General features: G+C 42.3%; 1 protein-coding gene and 1 long non-coding RNA gene across 3 annotated transcripts in view; one reads left to right on the forward strand and one right to left on the reverse strand.

Annotated features, from left to right (window-relative positions):
• Nsmce2 (NSE2 (MMS21) homolog, SMC5-SMC6 complex SUMO ligase) overlaps nt 1-26937 on the forward strand; it is a 225658-nt gene that overhangs the window by 135748 nt on the left and 62973 nt on the right. Inside the window, exon 5 of one of the 2 annotated variants that reach the window (XM_028753843.1) lies at nt 24251-26272. The exons of the other annotated variant lie outside the window; for it this stretch is intronic. Coding sequence (XP_028609676.1) covers nt 24251-24252 — 2 coding nt within the window. The 3' untranslated portion in view covers nt 24253-26272. Of the gene's footprint in view, nt 1-24250; nt 26273-26937 lie in introns of those variants that run through there. 2 annotated transcript variants of the gene reach the window in all.
• LOC114609485 lies at nt 15511-24107 on the reverse strand. Its single transcript, XR_003709527.1, has 2 exons — nt 23924-24107; nt 15511-15693 (listed from the first exon to the last, which is right to left on the reverse strand). It is a non-coding gene; the product is annotated as an uncharacterized LOC114609485 (long non-coding RNA).

The following is a 26937-nucleotide window of genomic DNA, read 5'->3' on the forward strand; positions in this document are numbered from 1 at the left end:
TTTTTTTTTTTTTTAAGTGTTCTTTCCTAACATTAAAACTCCATCATGTAAAAACTCAAGAATCCCTGTCACAGCTGAGAGTGATGGATCACAGCATAATCCCAGCACTCAGGAGTCCCAGTTAGGAAAATCATGAGTTTGAAGCCAGCCAGGGCTTTGCAGTAAGACCTTCCCTCAAAAAAAAAAAAAAAATCCTCAAACTGGCCAGCATGGTGGTCCACACCTTTAACCTCAGCATCAGGGAGGCAGAGGCAGGCAGATCCCTATGAGTTCCAGGACAGCAAGTGCTACACAGAGAGACCCTGTCTCAATGGAGAAAGCAAAAAACAAAACGAAACAAACAAAAAAACCCACAAACCAACAATAATCATCCCTTTCAAATACCAGTTCTCTTCAGTGCATGGAGCACCACTCACACATGGCTTGACTGAGTAAAAGCATCAGTAGTAGCTCACTGATAGCTTTGTTTGTGCTCTGCTGCCAGAGGTATCTAGTGCTTGCCTGACTCTCAGATTAACACACAGATAGAATCATTGCTGGGATGGAGGCCAGGGTCAGAACTCTGCAGACCCCCCCCAGAGCCAGCCCTAAAAGCAACAGAAGAGCTCGCTCCCAAAATGTCTGAGTCGAAGTCCACAGCGACTTGTCACAATAGTGGGCTTCTTTTTTTTTTTTTTCACCTAAGCATTTCTTTTTGTTTGTTTTTTATTCCTTTCCTCTTCCTGTCAAAAGATAATCCCCAAAAGAGTGGGTTAGAGAGATTGTGCTGAGATAGCTTGTAGCGCTGTTGTGGGGTCCACCGTGTGAGAACGGGGTCCAGCACAGAGCAGGCTGCTCAAGAAGCTGCTGCAAAACCATTTCAGATTCCCAGAGGGTCGTGTGAAAATGAGCACAGGATAGTAGAGAAAAGTAGGGCAGTATGCTAGTTATGTTCCAGAGCATTGTCAGGGCATTGTTTGACCTTAACTCTTTCCTCTCAGCTATAAGAGAATATTGCCAGTTAAAACTGGGGTTGCTTCTGCCAGTGTCTTGCTTGACACATGCAGATTCGCCAGTTAATCTTTCCAGCTGCCCTGAGGACATGGAATTTTTTTTTGGTTTTGTTTTCATTGTTACTGTTTGTAGAAATGAGAAATCTCAGACTCAGAGCAGAGTTGGAATTAGGGTGAGGCACTCCCTTCAGGTGCAGAATTTAAGGGCCAAAAGCTGTGCCAAAAGCTCAGTAATCAAGGCAAACAATATTGTGTGCATTGAAAATTTCAATTCTGACAGGACCTGACAGTGTCTGAATTAAGGTGAGGCAAAGTACATAGTCAGAACCTGAAATTTATTTCAAATGTTATTATTCATCATAGATACTTTACATTGATTTTTAGGTTATTGCATTAAATCATTGTTCAGCCTGATTAGTTCAGGTTATTTTACTTTGTTTTGCATACTCTTTGATTTTTGCTTCTGAGGCCAGTACTTCCCTCAGGTCACCCTGGTGCCACACTGCCTAGGAGACTCTGAGTGGCCCAGTCATATGGCCTGAAGTAGCAGAGCCTGCATTTGACTTCAGATCACATGGCCTTCTCATCATTTTATTAACAATGCCTGATTGTCTTGATTGTTTAAATTCTCTTAGGCTTTTCAGCCCCATTATTTAAAAATATCTTCACTCCTTTGACCTTTATGAATTTTTTTCTGTGAATTTAAATCATGTGCCCTCTGCACTTTCACATCTTTTGATTTGTGATTTGTGAGTGTTTCTGCCAAGGGCACATTACAAGACATCCGCTTTGAGCAGAAGGAGATTTTGTGGCCTGAGTTAGGAAGTCTGCTGTGGTGGTGTGTGCCTGTGACCAGCACTTAAGAGACCGTGAGTGGGGAGGATTTTGAGTGTGAGCCCAGCCTAGTCTACATCAAAGCCAACCACCAAAACCAAACAGAAAAGAGCCCACTCTGAATGAGCTTTGGAAGGGGAGGGAGGTGTGATCTCTTAATCACTAAGATTTTGTAGGGCAGAAGGGCAACTGAATTCAGGGGTGTATTTTATAAAGTCAGGTGAGAACAGTGCATGCTTGGAATCTCAACTCCCTGGGAATAGAGGATCCCTAGTTCAAAAACAAAAACTAACATAAACTTTGAAACTATAAGGTAGAAATTTCTAAGACCATTCTTTTAATAAGGTATTTGTTTGGTTCGTTGTTTGTTTTTAGGAGAGGGGTCCTTGAGAGAGAATCTTACACGTTGTTGGCCAGGCTGGCCTTGAATTTGATATAATCCTCTTGTTTTAGCCTCTTGAATATTGTGATTTGGGATTACTGGTGTGAGGTTTTCTTGAATAATAAAAGTAGTCAAACCCATTAATATCGTTATTTGTATAGAGGAAATACATCTGAGTCTGTGGAGATGCTGATCTCCTGTTACAGTCTTTTTTTTTTTTTTAAGTGTGTATTGGTTAGTTCTGCAGTATGTTAGAAGGAACAGACAACTGTTCAGGTGATCATTTTCCTTACATTTGCCTGGGAATTTGAGGTCTAGTATTCCTGCTGGGCAAATACTGGAAGTCTGAGATTAGAACTAGAAGGTAAGAATGGGAATAAATTGTTTTCCTTCACAATTAAATCTTAGTATAGGTAAATGAAATTGAAGGCAAAGGAACGTTATGTTGGAATGCTGCAATGTCTCTCGTGAAGAAAAGAGAGATGTGAAGAGTGTCAGCATCCCTGAGAACAGCACAGGATAAAAGCTGACTCACAGCTATGGGCACTGCACATTTGGTTTGAGAATCAGACATAGAAGGGGTCCTGTTCGAAAGCATGCATTTTCCCTATTTTACTGTACTGAGACTAGGACTTTTATTTTTATGGAGTTCTTAGAGGAACTGGGAGGATGGACCCTAGGGCTCTGGGTCACACTACTGAGGAGCTGAGCTGAGTACAGGACAGGAGTTGGTGCTTGTCTTACGGGTCACAGCGAACTATAGAAGACCTGAGTTGGGGTGGATGAGTGGTTTTGCAAAAAAGTTTAATGCAGAGAAGAAAACAGGCCAGAAGGCCAGTTGGCTGTGTGCATACTTTTTTGTGCTAGCCAACACTTGGTTAGTGAGATTAGGAAGAAAAAGAATGTCATTTCCTCTGCTGTAAGATAAATGGCAAAGAAATTAGCATTAGCTCCCATTAGTCTGCTAATAGAAGAGTGAAAGTGGACTAATGTGCTCCATCAAGAGTGGCCTAGGAAATGGTGAATCCATTAACAAAAATATAGGAAACAGTTTGGAAACTAGAGGGAAAGGTGTGTTCTCTTTGAAGCAGTGGTGTATACACAGTGAAAGTACTACTTAGATGGTTGGAGATGCAGAGGGAACAGAAAGGCTGGATGTGCACACTGCCGTTGACTGGCAAGAGAAACAAGATCATAAGAGCAGTCTGTGGTAGAGAAGGCGCCAGAGCCTAGACTAGTGCTGGAGGCACAAGTGGAAGCAGTTTCAGAAAGATTGCGTGGACAGCAGTGTCACCAAGATCCTGTAGATCCAGTGCCTGAAGATCAGAACTTATGGACAATCCCAGGAGTGGGCTTGGACTCAGAAAATAACAACGCAGGTCCACCTGGAGGAAGCTAAAATAAAAGGAGGTTCTTTACCTTGTGTGATAAAGGGTACTTTTTTTCTGGACACTCAGTAAACATTTAATGGTCTCATGTTTTGTCAACTTGATTAAAAGACTTTCTTTTTGATTGGTTGAGATTGAAAGAGGGATCTTCACTTCTTTTTAATGTATGTTTATGCTTTATAGTTCTCTCTTTTTTTTCTTCCTGTTTCTACAGAACACACACTTCTTTTGCATAGCTATATCATTGTCATTGCTCACAAAGGATGAGCATTCACTAGACTTCAAGGAATTGAGTCATGTATAGCTGATTGGTTTTGTGTGTTTAGTAGCATCCTAGAACAAAGAAGTATAATTTACTGTATCTTTCCTCTTTTTTTGCTTCATCTGTGGCACAAACAAATAATACCCTTCTGCATTCAGAGGTGCGAGCTGAGGAGATAGCTCCAAGTGTGAAGAACTTATTTCTCTCTGCATGAGTTCCGTGCAACTTCCTGGGCCTTCATAGCTTGAGTGCAGGGATGTTTTTTACAGCAGTGGTTCTGACAGATGGGAACATGCAGAGATCCCAGCTCCCTGCAAGATCATCATGTCTCTCCTGCTTTCAGCACTTGCTCCCTAACAAGAGTTCCTGAAATCCGATAGAATTCAAAAGCTTATAAGGTGAACGAGTGACATGAGTCTACTTGAGTCACTAACAAAGAGCAGCCCAGATCACTTGAATCTCAATAACAAGATATCTAAAGCTGTCATTGTCATCTGTAGTTAAAGCATAAGAAAGCCCAAGAGCCCTCTCCAGGCTGACAGTATAACAAGAGTAAGTTAGGGTAACATGTTGCCTTATCTTCTGGAAGGGTTCACTCACTCATTCATTCATTCATTCATTCATTCATTCATTCATTCATTCATCCAGTGTTTACTGTGTACAGACATTCTTTATGCCAAGCTATCACTGTTGCTGCCCCATGGTTCCCTAAGTTACACATATCTCAGCACAGCTTGGTGGATGCACTGGCTGCAAGTAAAGGGAGATGTGGAGAGGAAAGGATGACTAGAGGGAGAGAAGTGTTTACAAACAATAAAGGGGGCGTGTACAAGCTGAGGGGATTAAATCCTACTGTGAAGAACTGAGTCCCATCAGCATAAAAAAACTGAATGTGGTGACTCAGCTGCCAGCCAGCCTTTGCCTAATCCGTGAGCTACAGGCCAGTAAAAAAAAAATCCTGTCTCTAAAAACAAGGTAGATGGTACAGCATGGAGGAACCAATACCTGGGACTCACCTATGGCTTCTTCACACACACACACACGCACGCACGCACGCACGCACGCACGCACGCACGCACGCACGCACATGCACTCAGAAAAAATATGAAGTTGAGGCAGTCAGTATGCAATATAGGCAGGTGAATTAACAGAGTCCTTATAGGGCTCACTAAGGAATCTGAATTTTATCCTGAAGAAAGTAGCCTATGTCAGTATCTCATATTTTCCCTCCTTCCTTCCCTTACTCCCTCCCTTCCTCCCTTCCTCCTTTCTTCCATCCCTCCCTCCTCCCTCAACCTCTGTGTGTGTGTGTGTGTGTGTGTGTGTGTGTGTGTGTGTGTGTGTTCACATATGAGGGTCAGGGAAGGGTGGCAGATATCCTTTTTCATTCTCTGCCTTATTCCTTTGAGCCTTATTCACTGAACCTGGAGCTAGGCTGGTGGCCAGCAGGCCCTGGTTTTCTGTCTTAGCCCTCCACAGTGCTAGAGCTACGGTAGACACCTGGCTTTTATATAGGTTTGGGGATCCAAACACACTTAACCACTGAGCCATGTTTCCAGCCTAGTTGAATTGTACTGAACAGAAACAAGTCATGGTTGGCATTTTCATGATCTGGGAGGATGAAGAAGAGTTTTGGGGGAGAGGTAACTAGAAGCAGAAAAGGAAGGAAGCTCTAAATGAAAGTGCTTATTATCCATCTGGACATAGAGAAGAAGAATGGAACTTGAAAGAAGAAACTGAACTTGAAAGCTGCTTAGGAGTTGGGTAACAAGTTGAATGGAAGGGTCAAGGTCAAGGATAAGTTAGGGTCATGGATAAGTTTTTAGCCTAAATACCTAGGCATTGGGGGTACCTGTGGCTGGTGCCAGCCTTGGGCTCTCTAAGATGAAGAATTGCAACAGAGGAGTAATCAAAGGTTGATTAAGTCATTAACAGGAACCCTCACTGTTCATCTCTGAGACCTTTGGAACAGTACTGCATAGGTATGAATCAGGTTTCACTAGTAACGACCTAGGACCCCACCTCAGGGTTCTGCAGCATGTACTTGCATTTATTACAGTTAGATAGATACTCTTTTGATATTGGCTTTCGAGCCTGTTCTTTAATAGCTCTATAATCATATGTATGTTTTGTGTTTCATCTTGATAAATGATTACTATCCCTAGAACTTTGTATCTTCAAAGATCTCAAAGTAATTGATCTGCATAACATCCCTGGGAGTTAGTAGGTGGGGATTCTTGTTCTTTTTTTTAAGTTGGGAAAACCCCAGAGATACTGAGCTACTCGCCCCAGGCAATACAGCCTTTACATCAACAGTCTGCTTTTAAATCTGTAGTTTTCTTTATCTAATCAAACTCAAACTAGAACTTTATCACCAGTCTTAGCTTATGATACCACCTTTTCCATTTCACTTGTTTATAAATCTCAGCAATCTTGAAGTAGGTGAGCAAGATTCCAGAAGAGTGAAAGGGAGCAGAAGGCTAACTAAGCCCTGAAAATGGTAGGGAAGGGACAGAAGTACAAACAGGTCTTCATCCTAGTATATATATTTAAGGAAAGAGTGCTCGTTTTCAGTGAAGGCTGTGACATCATTTCAACTCATAGACCAGCTAGTCATTTACCATCGTCACCTTTGACATTCTGATGTGACTTTAACACTTCATGCAGCAACCTTAGCAGTCATGGAAATTGCCATAAATGTGTCTGCATGTATATGTATTTGTTTGTGTATATGCAAGTGCATATAATAAGGCTGTGCAGAGGAGTTGACAGAAAATTGACTTTAGAGTAAAATCTTGGCTGAAATTCCTGCCAAGAAGGATCTGGGTGACACTAGGCGGGAACTCAAGCCTCCAGCATCCCAGGAAGGGTTAGATCTCAGTATATCACAGCTACCCTGCATGGAGTTTGACAATTCTCTGCTTCATAGCTTCAGAGCAAAGTGTAATCATGCTGAAATGGCCATTGACTTTTCTGTTGTATGACAGGCCCTGGTAAATTCAACTGTTAAAGTATTACAGCCTGTTACAGAAGCTAGTGAGGATTTCAGTCTTGAGCCATTAAGGTATGGGTCCTACCCCTTATTCATGGACAAATATGGGAAGTGATTTCAGTAGGTCAGCTGTCAGTATGTGCCTTCCAAAACATTATGGTCATGTTACAGTAAACTTTTTATATTTGTTGCGTCACAAAGATTTATTGAAGTGATAAAAGTTATTATGGAAAACAGTGTGCAGTAACTATGGCAACAGTTATTTGATCTCACAGTAATTAGCTGAGCATTTGGTTGCCCAATACTTTTCACAATGCCTTCCTGGTTAGTTCATTAAACAAAATTAGCTTTTGTTTGAACTGTCTTCCTACAGCGTCCTAAATATGATTTTATTTCAAAAGAATTAGAAAGTGTATTTTAAAACTACCTTTCCAACTTTTGGGTTGTGGCCATTATTTGAAGTCATAACTTTTTAATTTAATCCTCTATTTATATACTACAGTGTGATATGATTCATTGGTTCATCCTCTGAGTTTCAATGTAGCAGAGTTTCCTGAGAGATGAACAGTGTGGTTCAAGAAGCTTATGGTGCCCTGTGCCTGGATAAGATTGCAGAGTGACACCAGCTTGTGTCCTTCCTATGTTTCCACTTCCATCTCATGATATTGGGTTACAGTATCATGTATTGTGGGTGTTACAGTCCCCAGATCATGTGTGTTACTTTCTTAACAATCTATGTCTCCCCATGGGACCTGGAGCTGGTCACTGTCTAGCTTTGCTGAGACTCACTCACCTCGATGCCCTTGCTGTGCTCCTGGGAACACAGGCTCTGCTCCTTCCTCTTTCTGCGTACAGGTGATTCATGCAGATAATGATGTCGTCCTTAGAGGACTTCATCTTGAGACAGAGGCCCTCAGAATTTTTGCCTTTCCTGTCCTTTGTTGCTTCACTTGCAGAAGTGAAGAAGGGCACAAAAAATAAAGTGTCAAGCATTCAAGATTTCAAATCAAAACTCAAGAAAATGAAATGGAAAGAGGAGGATATTCCAGATATTACTATAACTTTTTTTTTTTTCTAATTCAGCACATGAGGCTAGAAAGGTTGATCCCAGTTTAAGGACACTTGCTGTTTTCCAGTGACCTGAGTTGAGTTCCCAGCACACAGGTTGGACAGGCCACAATTGCCAGTGACTCCAGCTCCAAGGGAATCCAACATCCCTGGCCTCTCACCTACACATTAAAAATAATAAAAATAAAAATAAATAAAACTTTAACCTCAGTAAATGTTCCTTGAATTTTATTTTAATCCCTGACAGCTCAGCTCAGTGATACACACACACACACACACACACACACACACACACACACACACACACACTACTAGCTTTTAAAAACTTTCCAAGTTTTTTATGAAGTTTTTTTTTTTCTCTCATTTAACTTCTAGTTGCCTGCCAATTTACAGTTGAGGAAAATTTTTCTTGCATAAAAACAGAGCCTTTCCAGTTCTGAGATTAAGACTATTGGTTTCTGTTTAGGATGAGTATATCTTCGGTTTCACTAACCATTAGCAGAATTCTGTTAAGAACTTACTTGTCCCTGTTCTTGCTGTGGAAGATAAAAACAGTAGTAATTTATCGTAGGTAGCTTCAGCACCTGGCTCATTTTTCTGCCATCTTCTCCATCACTGTTTATATTCTGGACGCTTTCAGCATCATAACTGGTGTCAAGGATCCGCAGACTCCTCACACCCACATACATCTCCTCCCACACTCTCTCTCCCTAGAGTGGGAGATACAGCCTTTGATACAGCCTTCACTGTAGCTTCTGTGAAGTTTCTCTCGCTTTCCCTTATATTAGCCACTGTTTCCTAGTCATGCCACAGCTGTCCTGTACTGGATTCCTGGCCTCGATTATCACCATCCATTACAGTTAAAGGTTAAAACACTGTTGCTTGGTGGGCTGTGAACTCCAGGAAAGAGATACTACTCCCTGCTTCCCGAGTCATCCATAGACTATGATCAGATTACAGCCAAGCAAATCTGTGGGCTAGCCTCACCTCACTACCTCGTGATCCCCCGAATCCTGTTCATTTCTACTGCCCATTTTACTGTCCAAGCTCTACCACAGTAGATGTTCACCCTCCTAGCTCTCCCAGCTTTGCATTCCTTTCCTGGGCCTCCAAAATGTTCAATGCATGGACCTCCAGTCCTCTCAGGAAAGGAGAGAAGAAAGGAGGTGTTATTTATTGACTTCTGTCTTGGTGATTCAGCCCAACCTACACTGCATACTTGGAACATTTATATATTGGAACAGTGGTCACCAGCACTCTGTGCTCCTTTGATCACCTCACCTCCCACTGTGTCATCAGTCTAGCTAGCCTCTGTCTTTTGTCCTGCTCCAGTGCTCCAGTTCTCTAACTGAGACATAGGCTCTTCCACATTCAGCTTTCTAGAGACTGGCTGCTCAGATAAACATCACTTAATCTGTCCATCTCTCAACCCTGTAAGCCACTATTGCCAGGCATGGCTTCATTATAGTCTTCCAGGAAGCCCTTATCCACTGAGCAGAACTGAACTCGGTCACATCTTCCCTTCTGCCGTACTGTTGTTGAGCCCATTTCCTGTCCCCTGGCAGCCTTCCATGAGTCCCTCTGACGTCAAGTCCCCTTCTCCCTTGCTCCTGCAGAGGGAAGGACTGGTTGTTTTCAGGACCTACTTCTTGCTATACTTTCAGTAATACTGAATCTTCTGCTCACTCCACTCGTCTCCTGTCTCTGGCTACAGAATATCACTTAGATAAGAACACCCAAAGACTTTTCAAGTATTTTCCCTGATGATGTACACAGTGCCTGTACAGTGTCTAACACGGTGGAAAGTCCGTGAACAGAGAAGAAGCCGAAAGATGAAGGAGAGTAGATTGGACCCTGCTACTGTTCTGTACACATGTGTGCATTTCCTTTTTTAAGTTTTCACTGTGTATATTCATCACTGTCTATTTTCTTCTCATCCCTAGAAACCTAGTGAAGTTAGTTGCTATTATCCTGTTATATACATGCAGAGAAAACTCGTAGAAGTCACTCTGCTTGTAAGGGGAAGAACTTGCTGTCTTTCACAAACCTGCTCAATGCCATCACTTCTGAAAAGCCTTAGGATGCCCTTAGCCTTCCATGGCACTGTTCACTCGTGGGCATCTATCTACAGAAATGACGTTGGGAGTGGCTCCTGTGGAAGGTGCATCATATCCTGTTATAACTCCTCACCACTGCTTACGTGAGGCATTCCGGTATTTGGGGTCTTTGACAGTTTTCATTTTTTGTCTCACACTCCATATGCCAGTCCTAGCTCTTACAACCTCAAACAGGTTATGAATTCTTCAGGTGGATGGAAGTGTTTCTTCTTTTATGTGGCCCTTGTTAGACATACATAGGGATTGTTGCGCAGTGACCTGTTGCTGCCTGCTGAGTTTGAGGCTCTGGGACATGGGTTCTGGTAACTTCCTTATCCACTAGGCTTTCATTCAGTCTTCACTTGGCATCTTTCTGTTGTCCCTGCAGAGGCCCTCCTCTTCTCCAGTGGCCCGTCTGTCTCTTCCAGTCAAACACTGGTAGTCCTTAGACATGAGGAATATGGTGACTGAGAAGCTGCTTTGAAAAGACCTCAAAAGCAAGCATAGGTTTAAATGTGTGCTTGCAGATAAATACATTCATGTGTTTGCATATAAACAAAGATTTTGTTATCTTCTTTAAATGCTTAACTCACATGTGATTACTAAGAAATCTCTGCAGACTCTAAATTAAATGAATAACCAGCCACCAAGTAATTCCAAGACAAAAAAAAATGCAAAAATTCTTTGAACATTTTTTGGCTAGAAAATTATCTTAATTGAATTTTTAGTATAACTTTTGATGTTAAATATAATGTCAGTGACAGAGAATCTAAAAGATAAGCATACTTGGGATCTTAAAAATTAGTTGTCAGGATCCACCATGTGCGTAGATTTTAATTGATTATAGTGAAATGACTGTGGCAGGAAAAAGAAAGGTGTTTTAGTAAGTACTAATAAGGGAATTCCCGAAGCTTCTGGGAACCAGTACCACTTGTTCTGGAGGCACTGCACTGTCTTTGGGTGCTCCAGGGGTGTGGAGGGGCTGGTTCTGAGCAATCTTCCTGGCCCTCCTCTTCCCCACTCTCTCCTGGTTCCTCTGGAGGAGAGGAAGTTGGGGGAGTCTGCAGAAGCCTGGGGACAGAACACATGGGTTGAGGAAGCCTGAAGCTGAGACCTGTGGTTGCCATGCCCAGCCAAGGCCTGGATGGTGCTGGCTCAAGCTCCTACTGCTCCTTGTTTGCTTTTGTGGAGCATGCCGGAACTGACCTTTCACTTGCCCTTCACGCTCTGGGTGACTCAAACGCTGAGCCATTGTTTTAGGAACTGATTATGCCTTGACAGTATGGTAGAAGTATTTCCTCAGCACTGTGCTGAGTGGGAAGGTGGGTAGATTTTGGTATGCTTTTGCTTCATTTCGGAGGACCGCTTTTCTCTTTCTTTGGGTGTTATTTTGCTTTTTCCATCTGTAATACACATGTCAGTCCCAGATGCTGAAATGCACCTGAGCCTGTCCAAAAACTGCCAAGAGATCTTGTAGCTTTCACTGGCAGCGTGTAGCATTAGTGTGTCATTTCTGTTAAAGGCTCACACTCTTCTTATCATCACATGGAGGTCAAGATGGAACTAGAGTCAGAACAAACAAATGTGGAAATGTAAGCCATGTTAAGCTCTATACTTGTAAATCTCTATAGCAGAGCAACTGTAGCCAGTGTGAAGGGAGGCTTTCATTAAGTAGATTCATGAGGTCTACCCTCTCTGAAAGTTTGGAGTTGCCAGTTAAATACATATGTATTTTTCAAAGGAAATCATCAAAAAGGACATTCCGCTCTTATTACAAAGCTATTTTAGGGGTAAATATTTTGATAGATGTGGTTCAGTGCACCTGGGAGCTGAGCCGTAGCTCGAGGCAGTTAGAGCAGATGAAGCTCTGAGATAGCTCAAGGCTTGGGTTTTTCCCTGTGCAAGCACTTGGCTGGTGGGGCCAGCGGGAACCTTAAACTTTCTCCATGCTGATGTTAGAAAAATGACTTCCTTATGGAAAGGTCTCATTACTGAAGAGTTCTGGGACCATACTAGGTCTTCACTCAAATAAATGTATAGTGAGGTCTGTTGTGGTACATCTTATTAAGAAAGAGAATGAAGTCTGGAGACAGGAGTAAGTCATTTCAAGGCTGCTTATATTTGCATCAAATTCAGGCACTTACTGACTGACAGGAATAGCAGAAGCTTAACAAAGACAGAAAGACTGCTGTGAGCTTCCTTCTTTTGTGAAGTTAAGTTGAATCACTAGTGAGATTGAAATCCTAGCATGTAATTTTTAAAAATAGTCTAGTGTGTTATCCAACCTTGTCAGGAAATAAGTGCACAAGAACAGCACAGGCTGTGTTCCATGCTCACCTGCCATTTCAACAGACAGCTTGCTTGTTAGGGGACATTTTACAATTCTAACACTTTCTCCCTTTGACTAAAGGGATCTTTCGTCAGCCATAAAAGTATCTATCCTTGTGAAAGTACCCTTGTAGGAGACAAAGGGCTTGGTAAACTCAGTCCAGTCATCTTACCCATCTATAAGTTAGTGACAGCTGGAGGATCAAAGGACAGGGACCATGTTTGTTGGTATGATTTGTTTCTGTTTTGGTTTGGTTTTGTTGAGAAAGTTTTCACTGTGTAGCCCAGGCTGGCCTGGAACTCAATCCAATCCTGGCTTGGTTCCCAAAGTGCTGAGTTTTACAGATATGAGCTACCACACCCAGTTGTTTGTCACTTTTTATTTCCTGTCCCAGGATAAGTTCCTCAAGGGCAGAAATCACCTTTCTGTTCTTGTCTAGTAGTTGTTGATGATTTGTTGAAGGACACATAGCTGAGAACTGTTTCTGTAACACCCCAAAGCTCTCAGTTAACACGTGGTGATGGACATTTTTTAGCACTTCATTATTCGTAACATAGGCAGGAACATGGATTCTGTGAGCTAGCTAAGAGTTAACCCTTCTCACCCTTAGTGAGAGTTTCTGATAAACCTTATTTTTTACTTCTGAGGAGAGAGAACTAGGCCCAAGTACTCCTTCAGCAACAGCCTTTATAAATGTGGGACATGGATCAGGATTGCCAGAGCTGTTTCCAGATTCATGGAGGTGTCCTGTGCTTGCAGCAGCTGCTAGCCCTATTGTGCTCTTTCACTGAACGCTTTATTAGCCTTTGTGCCATCTGCTTATTTGAAACAATACAGCTGGGTTGACTGCAGCCGTTCTAACAATCAGGATTTTCTTTTTAACAAAGTGAACATTACATACTGCCTCTCATTGTGCACAGTATTAAGACAAAAAATACTGTTTAGAAATGGTTGTGCTAAGCTCACTTTAAAATAAAAAGGTTCTATTTAAAGTTCAGCTGGTTATAGTATAAACCAGTACTGATGACTCATTCTAGGGATACTTTTACCCCGACATGTGCTTTTAGTAGTTGTTTGGGACCTAGACAGGAGAAAGCCCTTAAATTATGTAGATTACTTATTTCAGGCACTTGATTTAGTAGCAACTTGTTGGCTAATTGAGGAAACACTTTTAGTTAGAAATAATTAGAAACACTAGAATATCCAATTTGGTGAAGGACATTTCATTGTAGGTGTAATTCATTTGTGACTATATGTGTAAACTTAATAATTTCTCAAGTGGATGCTTGCCTACTGACCCTGCCTGACAAAGTTATAATCTTCCCTGCAGTAGCTCAGCTGTAGGCAGGAGACCGTGAGACCATAGTCTTTTCGAGGAGGAAACCTGCTGGTATCTCCAGAATGGGTCAGTGATGCAGTCTCAGCTTCTCTCCTCGCCTACAATCTTTGTGAAAAATCATAAACAAATTAAAATGACTTTAAAGGACTCAAAGCTTTTGGCCAGTGACTGGCTTTCTTCCTTAAAGTCTGTAGGTATGATCTAATTATCTGGTTCCCCTCATGCTGCAAAGTGGGCAGCACAGCAGGATGGATCATTCATCCTACAGCCATGAACAGAAGCTGTCCACATTCAGGGATAAGTCTTCCCTTGTAAGTAGAACCTTTCTGGAAATACCCTCATAGACACACTCAAAGGCTTGTTTCCATGGTAATTCTAAATCAAGTGAAGTTGACAGAAAAGATTAACAATCACAGTCACTAAAAGTCTATAATATCATTCACTACATTACACAGCAAGGCTGCCAGAGTGTACCGAGTTTGAAAAGCAGGAATCTCCAAGGGCTCTGGTGCACTTCCAGGTCATCCTTTGAGTGGCTCAGCACTCTGCACTGCAGGGTCTGGGCTGCAGAGTACACAAACAGTCTGGTGCCTTTGTAGTAGGTACTGTGCTGAAGAACAGATGCCCTGCCCTGGCTACTGCTCTCAATGATAGTTTTTCTAGATAAAATGAAAATTCGAATTTTGTTTTTTAACTCTTCACTACTGGTTAAATTTTTCAAAGCACTGTAGCTGAACAAAGCCTATTTACAAATTACAGGTTATATATGATTGGTAGGTCTTATATGGTATGCTAATTTCCCTAATTTAAGAGTCAGTATTTAGCTTTTCAAATTGTTGATTTTTTGTTTTAATTTTAAGAGAGAGATAACTCAGAGAAAGTCAGTACTCCACTCTGTGCTGATGAAGACTTGGTCATTTCCAAAGTCCATTTCGGTATACTAGCTGTATGACACCCAGAGCTTAGGCAGTAAGAATACTAACCAGCCCATGTCTTCAAAGTATCTCCTGCAGAAGCAGGAGGCCACAGCATCATGCTACACACATGAGTGTAGCAGTGTGGAGCCTCTTGGGTAACCCTGGCTTCTTGCAAGTAATTTTGCCTGAGTCATGGATGGAAATGGAAAGGTTTTGATGAACACAGCTGTGCTATTGTAGGAGCTCAGTCTAGCAGAACTGTTGAAAGAGCAAGCGTAAAGCCTGTGCCTGGCTTAAACCTTGGCATGCTTCATGACAACATTGTTACTGCTACTATGTTACTTTGCCTCTCTGTGGTATTGCTTTCTGCTTTTCTAAGTAGCAGTCATAGAAGTTAAGTATCCCTTATCCAAAAGACTCAGAACCACGGTGTTGGGGGATTTTTCAGATACCATCATTTTTGCATGTACATAATGTGATAAATTAGGGACAGGATCCAAGTTTCAACTTAAAATTCATGAACATTGTTTGCAATATATGCCCTATACATGTGGGCTAAAGATAATTTTATGCAATATTTTTAATAGTTTGTGCATGAAACTGCTTCATGGTATGTGATATTTCACCCTTGGTAATAACATCTGCATCATAGAGTTTCAGTGATTGCATCAAATGTTCAGGAGCTCACACATGGCAATGCCTTGCAATTCTTAACTACTGTTGCTGCTACTGTTTTTAATTACAAAGGCTTGAACTTAGAAGGCCTGAGGCCAACCACTGCTGTGCCTGCTGGTAATTGTGCCCACTAGATACTGCTTGGTGGATCTCTGTGAAGATCAGTATGGATGAGAAAACCCAAAGATGAAATGTAATTACATGTGAACATACATAAAGGTTTTATGAATGCAAAGTATTGTTTGGTGTGAAGCTTTATTTCAAAAGTGAAGACATGGGCTAGAGCCATTCCATCTTTGCCCAGCACTGCTCAGACCCCTTGAGAAGTCGCTCGTGTGTGTTCAGGAATTTCAGCTGTCTCTGTCGCTTCTGGCATTCGAGACATGTTACTCAAGTTGCCTTCCATGTCTTTAAACCTCCTGGAAGAAAACATTATACTAAGCATGAAAGCATTTGCATACTGTCTGCTCAGTGCCAGATCAGTGCTGCTGGGATTTCAGTCTCTGGAAGGGGCCTAGTTGAATCATTTCATTCTATGATCATATTAGAGCAAAAACCAAGACTGTGATATCCTAGTCCCGGGAGAAGTTGATTTTTCTTTGGGATGGGGTAGGGGATACAGCCAAATGAAAATATATTGGTCAGAACACTGAAAGCCCCATTTCCCTCAGATCATTATTTTTATGGCTAACATGCCGATTGACTAAGAGATAGCACCTGTGCCATTTATTTTTAAAAACCTTACTGAAATCTACATCTTAGTGAAACTCTAGGAAAAAAATCACAACAGCTGTCCAGGCATCTGTTTGAATGATGCAGTGTGAAAAGAGTTCTAAATATAATTAGAATGTAAGACAAATGAACTTCCAGAGCAGTACCCAAGTATCAATTGAACTAGATCAGAAAGAGCTTGTCATTCAAATAACCTAAATCTAGAGTGGACATGGTTTGTTCTGGAAAGCAACAGATGTTTGCCTTGAGCGATCTTTGTTAGCAAACTCCAAACACAGCTAGTTTATCGCCACTTTCAGGGTGCAGAGAGCCAGCACACCAGGAGTGGGGTAGGAATGAATGGTGTCAGGCCGACAGTGTAGCCCACTTGATAGAGTGTTCACATACATGCCTGAAGCCCTGTGTAAAGTCCCCAGCACCACCTATACTCCCAGTACTAGGGAGGTGGAAACAGAAGACTCAATGTTCTCCTCCGCTGCAGAAGGACTCTGAGGCCAACCTGGGCTGCAGAACACCCTGTCTCGACAAAGCTCAAGTGTTAAATGATATGGCACAGTGGGCTTTTGCAGGACGTCTTCATCACCCAGTATTCCCAAGATGCCCTGTTTCTGTTTTGACATTCCTAGCACCCCAGTTAGCAACTGTCACTATCTATCTTAGTTTGTTTTGGGTCCCTGTAGCAGAATTCCATGACTGTGTAATTGATAACGCAACTTATTTCTCACTGCTGTGTCTGCTGGGAAACCTAGTGTCAAGGTGCTAGAAACTGTCAAGGGCCATTACATTGTGTCATCTAAAGGCAGGAGTCAAAAGAACAAGAACCAAAGGGGGCCAGACTCAGTGTCTTTGCTATTGTGTTGTTGCTGCTGCTGGTTGGAGAGTTTTTGTTTGTTTATTTGTTTGTTTGGTTTTTGTTGTTCTTGGGTTTTGGATTTGTCTTTTAGGGTGGTGCTACTGGGCATCAAACCCATGTTCTTATGAATGTCAGACAGGCTTTCTACAGCTAAGGTATACTCTCAGCCTGCTGAACTCACTTTTGTAACAGTGTGCTCTCATGAATGCTGATCCACTCATGGGGACAAGGCCCTCCTAGTCTAGAAAATTGTTGAGTGCCCTGTCTGTTGACACCGTTCTTGTTACATTGGGAGTTGTATTTCTAACACATGAGCTTTGGGGATTGAGACAACAACTATCTTTCCTTCCTTGTCCCTCTCAATAGCTCCTGAGAGTTCATACTTTGCTTAGAATGGTTTCATGCTCTGAGAATTCAAAGAAGAGGGTAGTTAGTCAGTGTCTGCTTTCTTTTAAAGACTAAGTAACATAATGCACATTTTATTTCAGCTAATATTCTGCCTTTAAAGCTCTTAGTATTGTCTGGCCTACAGTGGGTATCAATTAATGACCTCAGTGTATGATAACATACACATGTTTAGTTGGTAATAGCTGTTTTTATGGAGTACTTGTAATATTCTAGAAAATCTTTGTATACACATGCATGCAAATTTGTATTTAATTGTTAATATCATCCTTTGGGTATAGTGTATTGTCCTAGCTAGTTCCAATTTCTAGATGAGCTGACTGAAGTTGAATGGTGACCTGGAGTTGTCCAAGGTTACACATATGGCAGGTGTGTCTTAACTATAACTTGAGTCCTTAACCATTGGAATGTTCCTCAAAGTCTCTTCCCACAGTCTCCATTTCCCATTGTCCTACAGCTTCCTCCAAAGGACAGTGCTGCTTGCAGCATGTATTTCCTGCCATTCAATGCCTGGGAAAACCTATTTCACTGACTCCACAGTGAACACATAACTTCCTAGCCTTTTCTCAGGGTCACAAAACTTTGAGAAACCAAAAGGAAGTTACCAGTCACGCTGAGAGTTGTCATACTAATAGGTTAATGATCATATTAATGATTAGTAATAGTAGGAGGGAAGTAAGGGAGGAGGTAGGATATGTCTATAATGTTTGCCCAGTTTGTTTCAGAGTGTTCAGATGCTCTCACATCTCTGAACAGCCCACGCCTCACTAAGTCTTGCTGGAGCATCAGTTCCCTCCATTTGTTGGGTGAAGCAACTGAGACCTAGAGCAGTTGGCAGATGACATTGCTCAAAGCAAGAGTCTATTTCCAGAAAAACTGGGATTCAGATGCAGTTCTAGTTCCCTTGTATCCTAAGAAAAGCTTATCTGCCTGGCAATTATTTATCCCAGAACTTCAGGTGTCAAGTGAACTTCCTCTAATCCCACCACACATGCCCTTCATCTGTAGGATTCTACCAGTCATGTAAGGAACCTTGGGAGTAATACCATACAAAATTTGCATCTCTGGTTTTGCTGTGAATCCTGTATCACACTGCCATATGTATACCTGTTGGTGCTGACTTCCACAGATAGCTGTCTTGGGACATAGGTCTTTGTATGGCTCTCCTGGTGAGAGGCAATCTTTGTTTAACAGATGCCCTAACTAGGAAAGCCTCTTTCTCCAGGACCTTTCCTCCTAGTTCCTTCTCACTGAATCATCAGCCTAGCTTCCTTTTCTCTCAGCCTACATGTTCACTCAAGTCTCTCCTTCAGAAAGAAAAGGCAACAGAGACTATTCTGTGTGTGTAGCTAAGAGTCTCCCTCTTCTTTCTGCTCAAAGGAGAGGTCTTACTACCCAGAACCCTTCTACTTTGGTTTACTCTTGGGTAAACACAGTATCCTGAGTGCTTCCACCATTAAGTGAAATCTCTCTGAGAAAGTGTTCCATGGCTACAGTCAACCCAGGTTTCCATTCTGTCTTAACTAAGCCTCTCTCCGTCTCTTAAATGTTCCCAGTCACTGTTATTGAGTTTGTTGTTGGTATTGTTTTAAGGTAGGGTCTTACCGTGTTGTCCAGACTGACATCTAACTCCTAGGCTCAAGATATATTTCGTCTTCAACCTAAGTTTTCAAGACCAAAGGTGTGTCCCACTGCACTGGTTCTTTTGATGACTTAAGTGTTCTCACTCCCACTTTGTGGTCTGTGCTTGGGTTCCTTCTTAACCCCTACACCTGCACTTCAGATCAGGTTGTCTTCCTGAGCCGAGCAGTGGTGGCAGCACTTGGGAGACAGAGGCAGGTGGATTTCTGAGTTCGAGGCCAGCCTGGTCTACAGAGTGAGTTCCAGGACAGCCAGGGCTACACAGAGAAACCCTGACTCGAAAAAAAAGAAAGAAAGAAAGAAAGAAAGAAAGAAAGAAAGAAAGAAAGAAAGAAAGAAAGAAAGAAAGAAAGAAAGAAAGAAAGAAATTAGACGGGAGCGGGGAGGGGGATCCTGGGGAGAACCTACAGGTTCTTATCCAGTGTACCTGTTTTTATAGTTGTTTGGAAAGCACTGGATATTAACATGTAAGCTGCTCCGTCCCTGGATCCCTTCTCTACCTTTATTCTCACTCTTGTGTGTTCCTCCTTACTGTCTTACACTCAGTTCTCTGTCCTGCCAGAAGGAGGATTTAAGTGCCTCCCATACAAGTAAATGCCTCTGGCATGGTACCTATCAGTCAGTGTGGTTTCCTGGGTGCTTAATTGGCTTCCAAGGTTAACTGCAAACTCCTTAAACTCATTCAAGACAAAAAGCAAACTGTACTCCTATGTTCATAGTGCCTAACCTAGCTCTACCTACTAGCCATTAATGAATAATGAGGGGGTATACATCAAAATCTCCAGATGTTTGTGAGTGTACTACTGTTGAACTATCTGAAGAGCAGATGTCTTCCCACCCACCTTAACCCCTGAATATTCAGTTTAAGTTTCTTGAGTTCAGCCTGAGAGCCATTCTTGTATTTGAGGTGAGTTCAAGTTCTACTTGCTGCAGTTAACCATTGTTAATCAGACCAACTGCCCAATTACTGTGTCTCAATCAAAGCACGTATTATCAAAGCCTTCTTGTTTATGAGTCAGATATGCCGTTGATGTTTACAAGAGGAATTAGTTTCTACCCTGAATCCAAACTAGCCACAAAAGCTGGTATATACATATGATATAGTATTTTGTGTCTCTGTGTGAAGTTAAAGAGGGTTGGGTTTTGATGTTCTACCTTTGAATGAAATGAGGCTGTATTATAAAAATCACTAAGTTTTAGTCAAGTACCTGAGAAGCGTAATTGGAAGCCCTGAATATGAAAACCAACAAATGGAATGTTTTCATGACATTGACAAAAGTTGCACTGTGTGCTAATAGACCTATGTTATAAAAATGTGGAAATAGGATTTAATATTCAAAATAATTAGACCAGTCTCCAAACTATTATTAAAGTAAAAGGATACTAGCACAGAGTAGCTTTAGCAAAACAATAAAATTACAAATTTAAACATTGAGAAAAATGGTGTTTTGTCATAAGAAAAGGGCCTAAAGCAAGCATTAGAAATAGATGTCATCACTCTTTCTAGAATACCTGTATTTTCCCCCATGAATTGCCTCTTTATTTCTCTCTAGACCAGCCTCCCTGACCATCTGGCAAAAGATGGCTTCCTCTTACCACTGAAGGTTCTGTGTCCTCTTTCAGTTCAACTAAAGAATCCATCCTGAATTAGAGTCTCAGTTCTAATTTCAGCCTCTCAGAAGAGAAGTTGGTTCATGTGGCATAAGTCAGGAATCCACTGCAGCCCCAGCAACTATAGCCAAGGAGGCAGGGCCATGTGATGGAGATGTGATACCAAAGCATCCACTCAGACTCAGACAAGGCGGTTCTCAGACAAGATGGCAGTTATGTGCTAGACTGAGCACCCTTTCACCCCCTGACTCCAAGCAAGTATGAAGTGAAAAGTCCTCTGTAGTAGCATTCGTCAGGCAATGGGTTTATACCCTGATTGCCAGTGTCTTCCAGGCAGTGGCTCACCTTGACACCAGTTCTAGCTCAGGTGCTAATGTTTCATTCTGTAGACATAGAGAACATAGAGAATGGCCTGACCACAGGCACTCTTTGTGCTTCTATTCGATAAGCAGAAGAAAATATTAGCTCTGCCTCCCCAGTGATACATATAGGCAGTAAATGTCTGAATAAATCCAAAGCAAAATTGTAGTGTATAAAGAAAGTAAAAATGGGGAGGGGAGGAGGGGGGGAGACAGATATATAATTAGAACGGAACCTTTCTACAGGTGTTAAAACCAAGGAGATGGCAATGGTAATCATAAGATTCTATTTACATTTTATCTATTTATATATAAACACATAAACACTGTGGTTTGCATTTAAACATTTACTGGTTCATTGAAATATTAGCTACTAAAAGATTTTCATAAAAATAAATAAAATATAAATACATGCCACTAATATTGGTTGGCAACCTGAATATTGACTGACATTTTTAGTTTTTATTTTCCAATTTTAAATTGATATGCTCCCAGCCCAGAGTTTGAAATCAATTCTGCTAGTGTCAAACAGTTAAGTTTATGATAGGAGTTACTAATTCAGTCAACTCTATAAGGAGATTTTTACTAAAATTTACAAGTAACACAGACTGAAAGACATTTTCTCTATGGGACATTCAGACAGTCTCTAAAAATACGCCAGGATGTCTTTTGTCAGTATCATGGATTGTCTCCAGTGATCTTAGTGATGGACCAGGGGCTGAAAGAACCTAAGATATGTGAGGTCTGGGAGCTATGCTAATATATTGGTTGCCAATACCAGCTGAGAAAACTACTCTGAAGCAAACGAGATCTAGCAGTAATTAACAGAGCCTCTTACCTAGCTTTAGTAATTAGAGCAGCTCCTGTTAGTGCTCATTTCAAGCGTCTGTATAAACAACTCCAGAGCTCAGTGGCTTGTTGCTATAGGTTCAGTGTAGATGAGGGCCGTGTCTGTTCCATGAGGTTATCTGGAGTCCTGGGCACCTTCCATGTATGACTCCACCATCCTCAATCCCCTCCATCCAAGCTGGTCCAAGGAACAGGAGTGAGCTTGGACCAGGTCTGTACCAGAAAGCGTCCATTGCCCCATCATGATGTATTGTCGGGACTGAGTCATATACACCACACCTGTCTCTAAGGAGGCTGGAGAAATGTATAGTCAGGACCCAGAAGGAAACAGAATTAGTATTTTTGGTGTTTGCCAAACTATAAGGATGGAGATTTGAGAGGCTATGGAAACATTAGGAAAGGGAAATATTGTTTTAAAAAATAGGGCAAGGGTCCTTTTTGTCTTCAAAAAAAGTTATTGAAAATAATTAAGATTGTTTCAAAGTCACTTGTCAAAAAAAAATAATAGTTAAAATTCAGTAGGTCATTTTTCCTCTCTAGTACTGCAGGTAGTGGTGATGGCTTCCACAGATCACCTGTGTCTCCCTAGTTCTGTCCACACTGAGAAATCCGGAAGAAGATGAGAGTCTATAGAGGCTGAAAAGTGCTCAGCTCTGCATAGAGGCTGAAAAGTGCTCAGCTCTGCTCAGAAGCCTGATAGGCACTCCCTCTCTGCACCACCCAGCTGAGTCTTCTACAGGTGTGTCCCACACCACAGCAAACTAGTTGAGAAGATTGACAGCTGAACACTCGTTGAATACCCCCATAGTGTGGCACAGTGGGGTGCGTGCGTGCGTGTGTGCGTGCGTGTGTGTGTGTGTTTTATGTTACTGTAACAAGAACCTGAGACAGTCACTTATAGGAGGAAAGTATGTATGTCTGAGTTGTGGAGGTCCCTGAGTTGTGGATGTCCCTGTCCCCAGTGACTGCTCAGCCCTGTCGCTTAGGGACTGATGCAAGGCAGCAAGCACACTGTGGCAGCAAACTCCTCGCTGTGGCCAGAGAGTGAGAGAGTGGAACAGAAAAGACCCAAGTCCTGCGGTCAGTCCTCTGTGGGTGTGTCTTCAGTGACCCAAAGGCTTCCCATAGACGTTATTTCTACTTCTACACTCGTCTATAGCCCTGAGCACTTACCTATATCCCATGTGCCATCTGAAGTTTGTTTGAGCTCATGCCAACCCCTGTGTGTTGCTCTTACTTTACAAATAAAGAGCTATCTAACAGCTTGCCAGAGTTTGAACAGCTTTAAGTTCACAGTTAGACTCTGTCCCACAGAGCTTTTGTCTGCCTGGGACAGAATCTAACTATGAACTTAAATCTAACTGTGACCTCCTAATCATCAAGCTACAATGCAGGAATTAAGACACCAAAGAGAGAAACATCACAAAGGGTTTGGCGGGGGGGGGGGGGGGTTCTGACCTTAACTAGTGGGAAAATAGAATGCTGCTTCACCTTAAGTTCTCTGGGACCTAGTCCATTAATCCACATCAGGAAACCCCGTCCAGAAGTTCATATGGAGAGAGTCAGTCTGGGCAGTGAGAGCAGGAATCCTATTGTAAGCAAAACTACCTATGTTTTCAAGGCCTCTAGTTGGTTCTGAGTAGCTCCACCCCACCCCCATATAGCACAGTGTTACTGAGGAGTCAGTCAGTTTTACAGTTCAGTTGAATTTGAGCTGGACATTTAACAGTTGACTAAAAGATAACGTGGCATCTGTCCTCTGCAAAACTCCATACAAATTCTTTGAAATAACAGAATAAAGGAAGTAACACTCCTCCAGCTCACAGACAGTGAGCAACAGAAACAGGATTATCTTCAACATGACAGGCCACCATGGTATGGAGCCCATCCCTCAGGTCTGTAGCTGGTCAGCTGGACAGGAGACAATGATGCTGGGACTCTACATTACATGGTCATCTTTTCCCCTAACTTAGGTCCTGCCAGTCTTTTCCGTCAGGCTTACTGATAGAATCACATACCATACAACTCAACCTATTCAGAGTGTTCACTGAATTTTACAAGTTCTCAAAGCTGTGCAGCTATCTAGACAACAATCATAGCAAGAAACCCTCTGTTAGTATTTACTTCCCATTTTCTTCCAGACCCCCCCACCCCCGGCTCTAGCAGCTGCACATGGACTTTGTATCTCTGTAGACTTACCGTTTGGTTATCCCATAAAAATATGTCGATGTGGTCTGGTTTGTCTGGCTTCCTTGACTCAGCATGATGCTTTCCAGTGTCATCCATGTAGAAGCATGTGTCCACACATTCCGTTTTATGCCTTTTAATCCACCGTATGGACATGTCACATTATTGACTCATGAGCTGGCGGTCATTCTGCTTATTTTTCTCTTTTGCCTGTGATGGATAATGCTGCTTGAACATTTGTGTACAAGTGGGCGTGAGTTTTCGTTTTCACTTCTTGTGGTGTTTATCTCAGAGTGCGACTACTGGGCCACATGGTAACTCTATGTTTATCCTTTTTAGGAACTGCCAGGCTGGTTCCCACAGCGAGGCGCCATTTTACACTTCCACCAGCAGTGTGTGAGGGTCCCAATTGCTCCACGTCCTCACCGGCACGTCTTACTGCCTGCCCTTCTTACTGTAGCCATTGTAGTGGGTGTGAAGTGCTGTCTCATTGTTTTGCCTAACATTTCTCTGATGGATTAATATCGTGATGTTTATATTACTAACCTAGGGCAGAAGTTTAAATTTTATACTTTCATATAGAAACCACCTCATATTACTGGATTAACCAGTAATTCTGAAGCAAGACCATAATTCTATACCAGAAAAATGTTGTTCATGAAGTTCTACTTGAAAAAAAAAACATAAAGTAAAATGACTAGGGATGAAGATAACACACTCACCCGGGACATTTGTTTTGTAGTATGAATTCATCTGCAGTGTTCTTTATCTGTGCTACTAAAGTGCTATTATGTGACATTTACTGGATAATCCAGACAGCACTTTGGCTAAATCCACAGTATGGTGTCACTAGGTAAACATTTGAAAATGGAAAAGTGTGTGTCTTCTGGTTTTATCAGTTGAGATTAAAGGTGGTTTATGGCATAAGAAGCCTTTTTCTCCAGCACTTTGTATGTCAGTGTGGGCCAATAATCTGTCACCTGAAACTACTTAAAGTAGGTTGAGGTTTCTTGACTGTCCTGTTGCTGTGATGACATCAGAATCTAACTGCAGAGGGGAGAAAAGAGCATTTCTCTGACTTCTTTGCCTCCGTGTCCTTTGTCCCTAGTTAAAAGCACTGCCCTTTTCAGCCCTGCTTCTGTCTGGTTCTCAGGTATTTTCTACACCAATAGCACTGTCTGTTTCCTCATCCTGTGGAGCTCCTAGTCTGCTCATAATTGTTTCTGTCAAGGAAAGAACACCATGTGCAGCTTGGAAGTGTGTGAGTTTCACCAGCCCTAGATCTGTACAAAATGAGGAGGGGGCTGGTGGAGGAGAAAAAAATCTCGAACCAAATTCAGAAGATGCTTTCTCTAGAAAGTCTCAGGATGCCTCTGAGAGCTCCCCCAGGACAGATAAGTTCACAGGAGACCAGTCCTCCTCTCTGCCACCTAGAGCCTCCCCCAGAGCTAAGCTTCCTGTGTGCTGTGCATTCCTGACTGCATGTGGCACTGCTTGCAGAAGGCCCGCAGGGGACCAAGGAGAAAAGAGAAAGAAAGAGTAGGGATTCCCTCCCTTCGAGGGTTCTGCCTTAACTGCTCCTCAGCTTGATGTGGGCCTGTGGTTCAGCTGGGGAGTGGCTCCAAAGAATGACCAGATTGATTGGCAGAACTTGAATTTTGCTACCCCCAAAGTACTGGGAGGCACCAACTTTAGACACTTAAGCTGGTATAAGCCTTCATGAATTCTCTTTTGACACTTTTTGTTAATTGAAATACTGCTCTGGGTGAAGCAAGCACAAGCATATCATGGCTACTAAAGATCCTGGACGACTGGATAACCCTGGATCATGTGCCTTCTGAACTATTACAGAGGAACGAGATAGTAATCGGTGATATGTTAGTAGGAATTGTGGTTTGGTTCTGCTTTTTAAAATGACTACCCCTCAAGTAACAGAAAACTAAATGACGGCAAGCACTTGCCAAGCTGGACTGTGTGCTGAGATCGTGTGTGCACAGGCTCCTGACTCGGTTTTGCCATAGCCCTCTGAGGTGACACGGTCATCCTTCAAGTGAGTTGCAATGAATCTTAGTGCTTGCCAGTATCCAGTGTGCCCTTAGCTCAACACCCATCTATCTGTGACCTGACGTAGTCAATGTGGTGGCTCCTTGCTCCCTGTGAGGAATGGTGGGGAGGAGGTGTAGAAGCCCAGAGAGGCTACAGGGGGCTGTATAGCAAGAGCTTAGCCACATTAGAAAGCCAGCTGATGGGCTTGGCTGTGGCAGGGCTTAGTTTTGGTTGGATTCTGAGTTTCCATGTAGCAGTTTTTACAGAAAGCTTCAAGCTCCTTTCCCTCACATTCCCACACAGGAGGGAGTGATGGCCGAGGAAGAGCAGATTCATTTGTTCCTGTAACAAAATCAAATGTGCTTTGGTAGAACAAAAGTGGATTTGAAATTTTGCTTGTTCTTTTCTATTATGAAATTGAAATAAAAAAGGAATGTTACCTGTACCGATTTTCTTATTTCACATGGAAAATAAGAATGTGTTTAGAGCTTGAGCAAGTATCCTATTTCCTTTATTGCTACAAACATTGTTATCCACAGTCACTGGCTCAGTGAAGTTGTTAACACTTCACTGGACCACTGTTCTATGAGAGTTCTAAAAAAAAACTCTCTCTCCCTCTCCCCCCCCCTTCCTCCCTCCCTCCCTCCCTCCCTCCCTCTCTACATCCATACACACACACACTGTTAACAGCCGTTTGCTCTATTCTGACTTGTGTGCTTTCCAGTTAAGGTGAGTGTCTGCGTATGCTGTGACTAGCGCTACACTCCTATAACAACAGATGCCTGTCCAGAGGGGACCTCTCGGAGTCACCCATTCCTCCCCACCCCACACTTACAGAAGCAATTCTTTCATCTGGGCCTAAGTGACCCCCTTGGTAGACCATGCCCTAAGTCTGGCAGCTTGTTCCATTTTCTAGTAGAAATTCTTTTTCTGAGTTTAGAGAAATTGTATGTTCATTGAGTCTTCTTGAAAGTATTCCT

Source organism: Grammomys surdaster, unplaced genomic scaffold (assembly GCF_004785775.1).
Source record: "Grammomys surdaster isolate TR1022 unplaced genomic scaffold, NIH_TR_1.0 125974, whole genome shotgun sequence".
In the NCBI taxonomy this organism is placed as follows: domain Eukaryota; kingdom Metazoa; phylum Chordata; class Mammalia; order Rodentia; family Muridae; genus Grammomys; species Grammomys surdaster.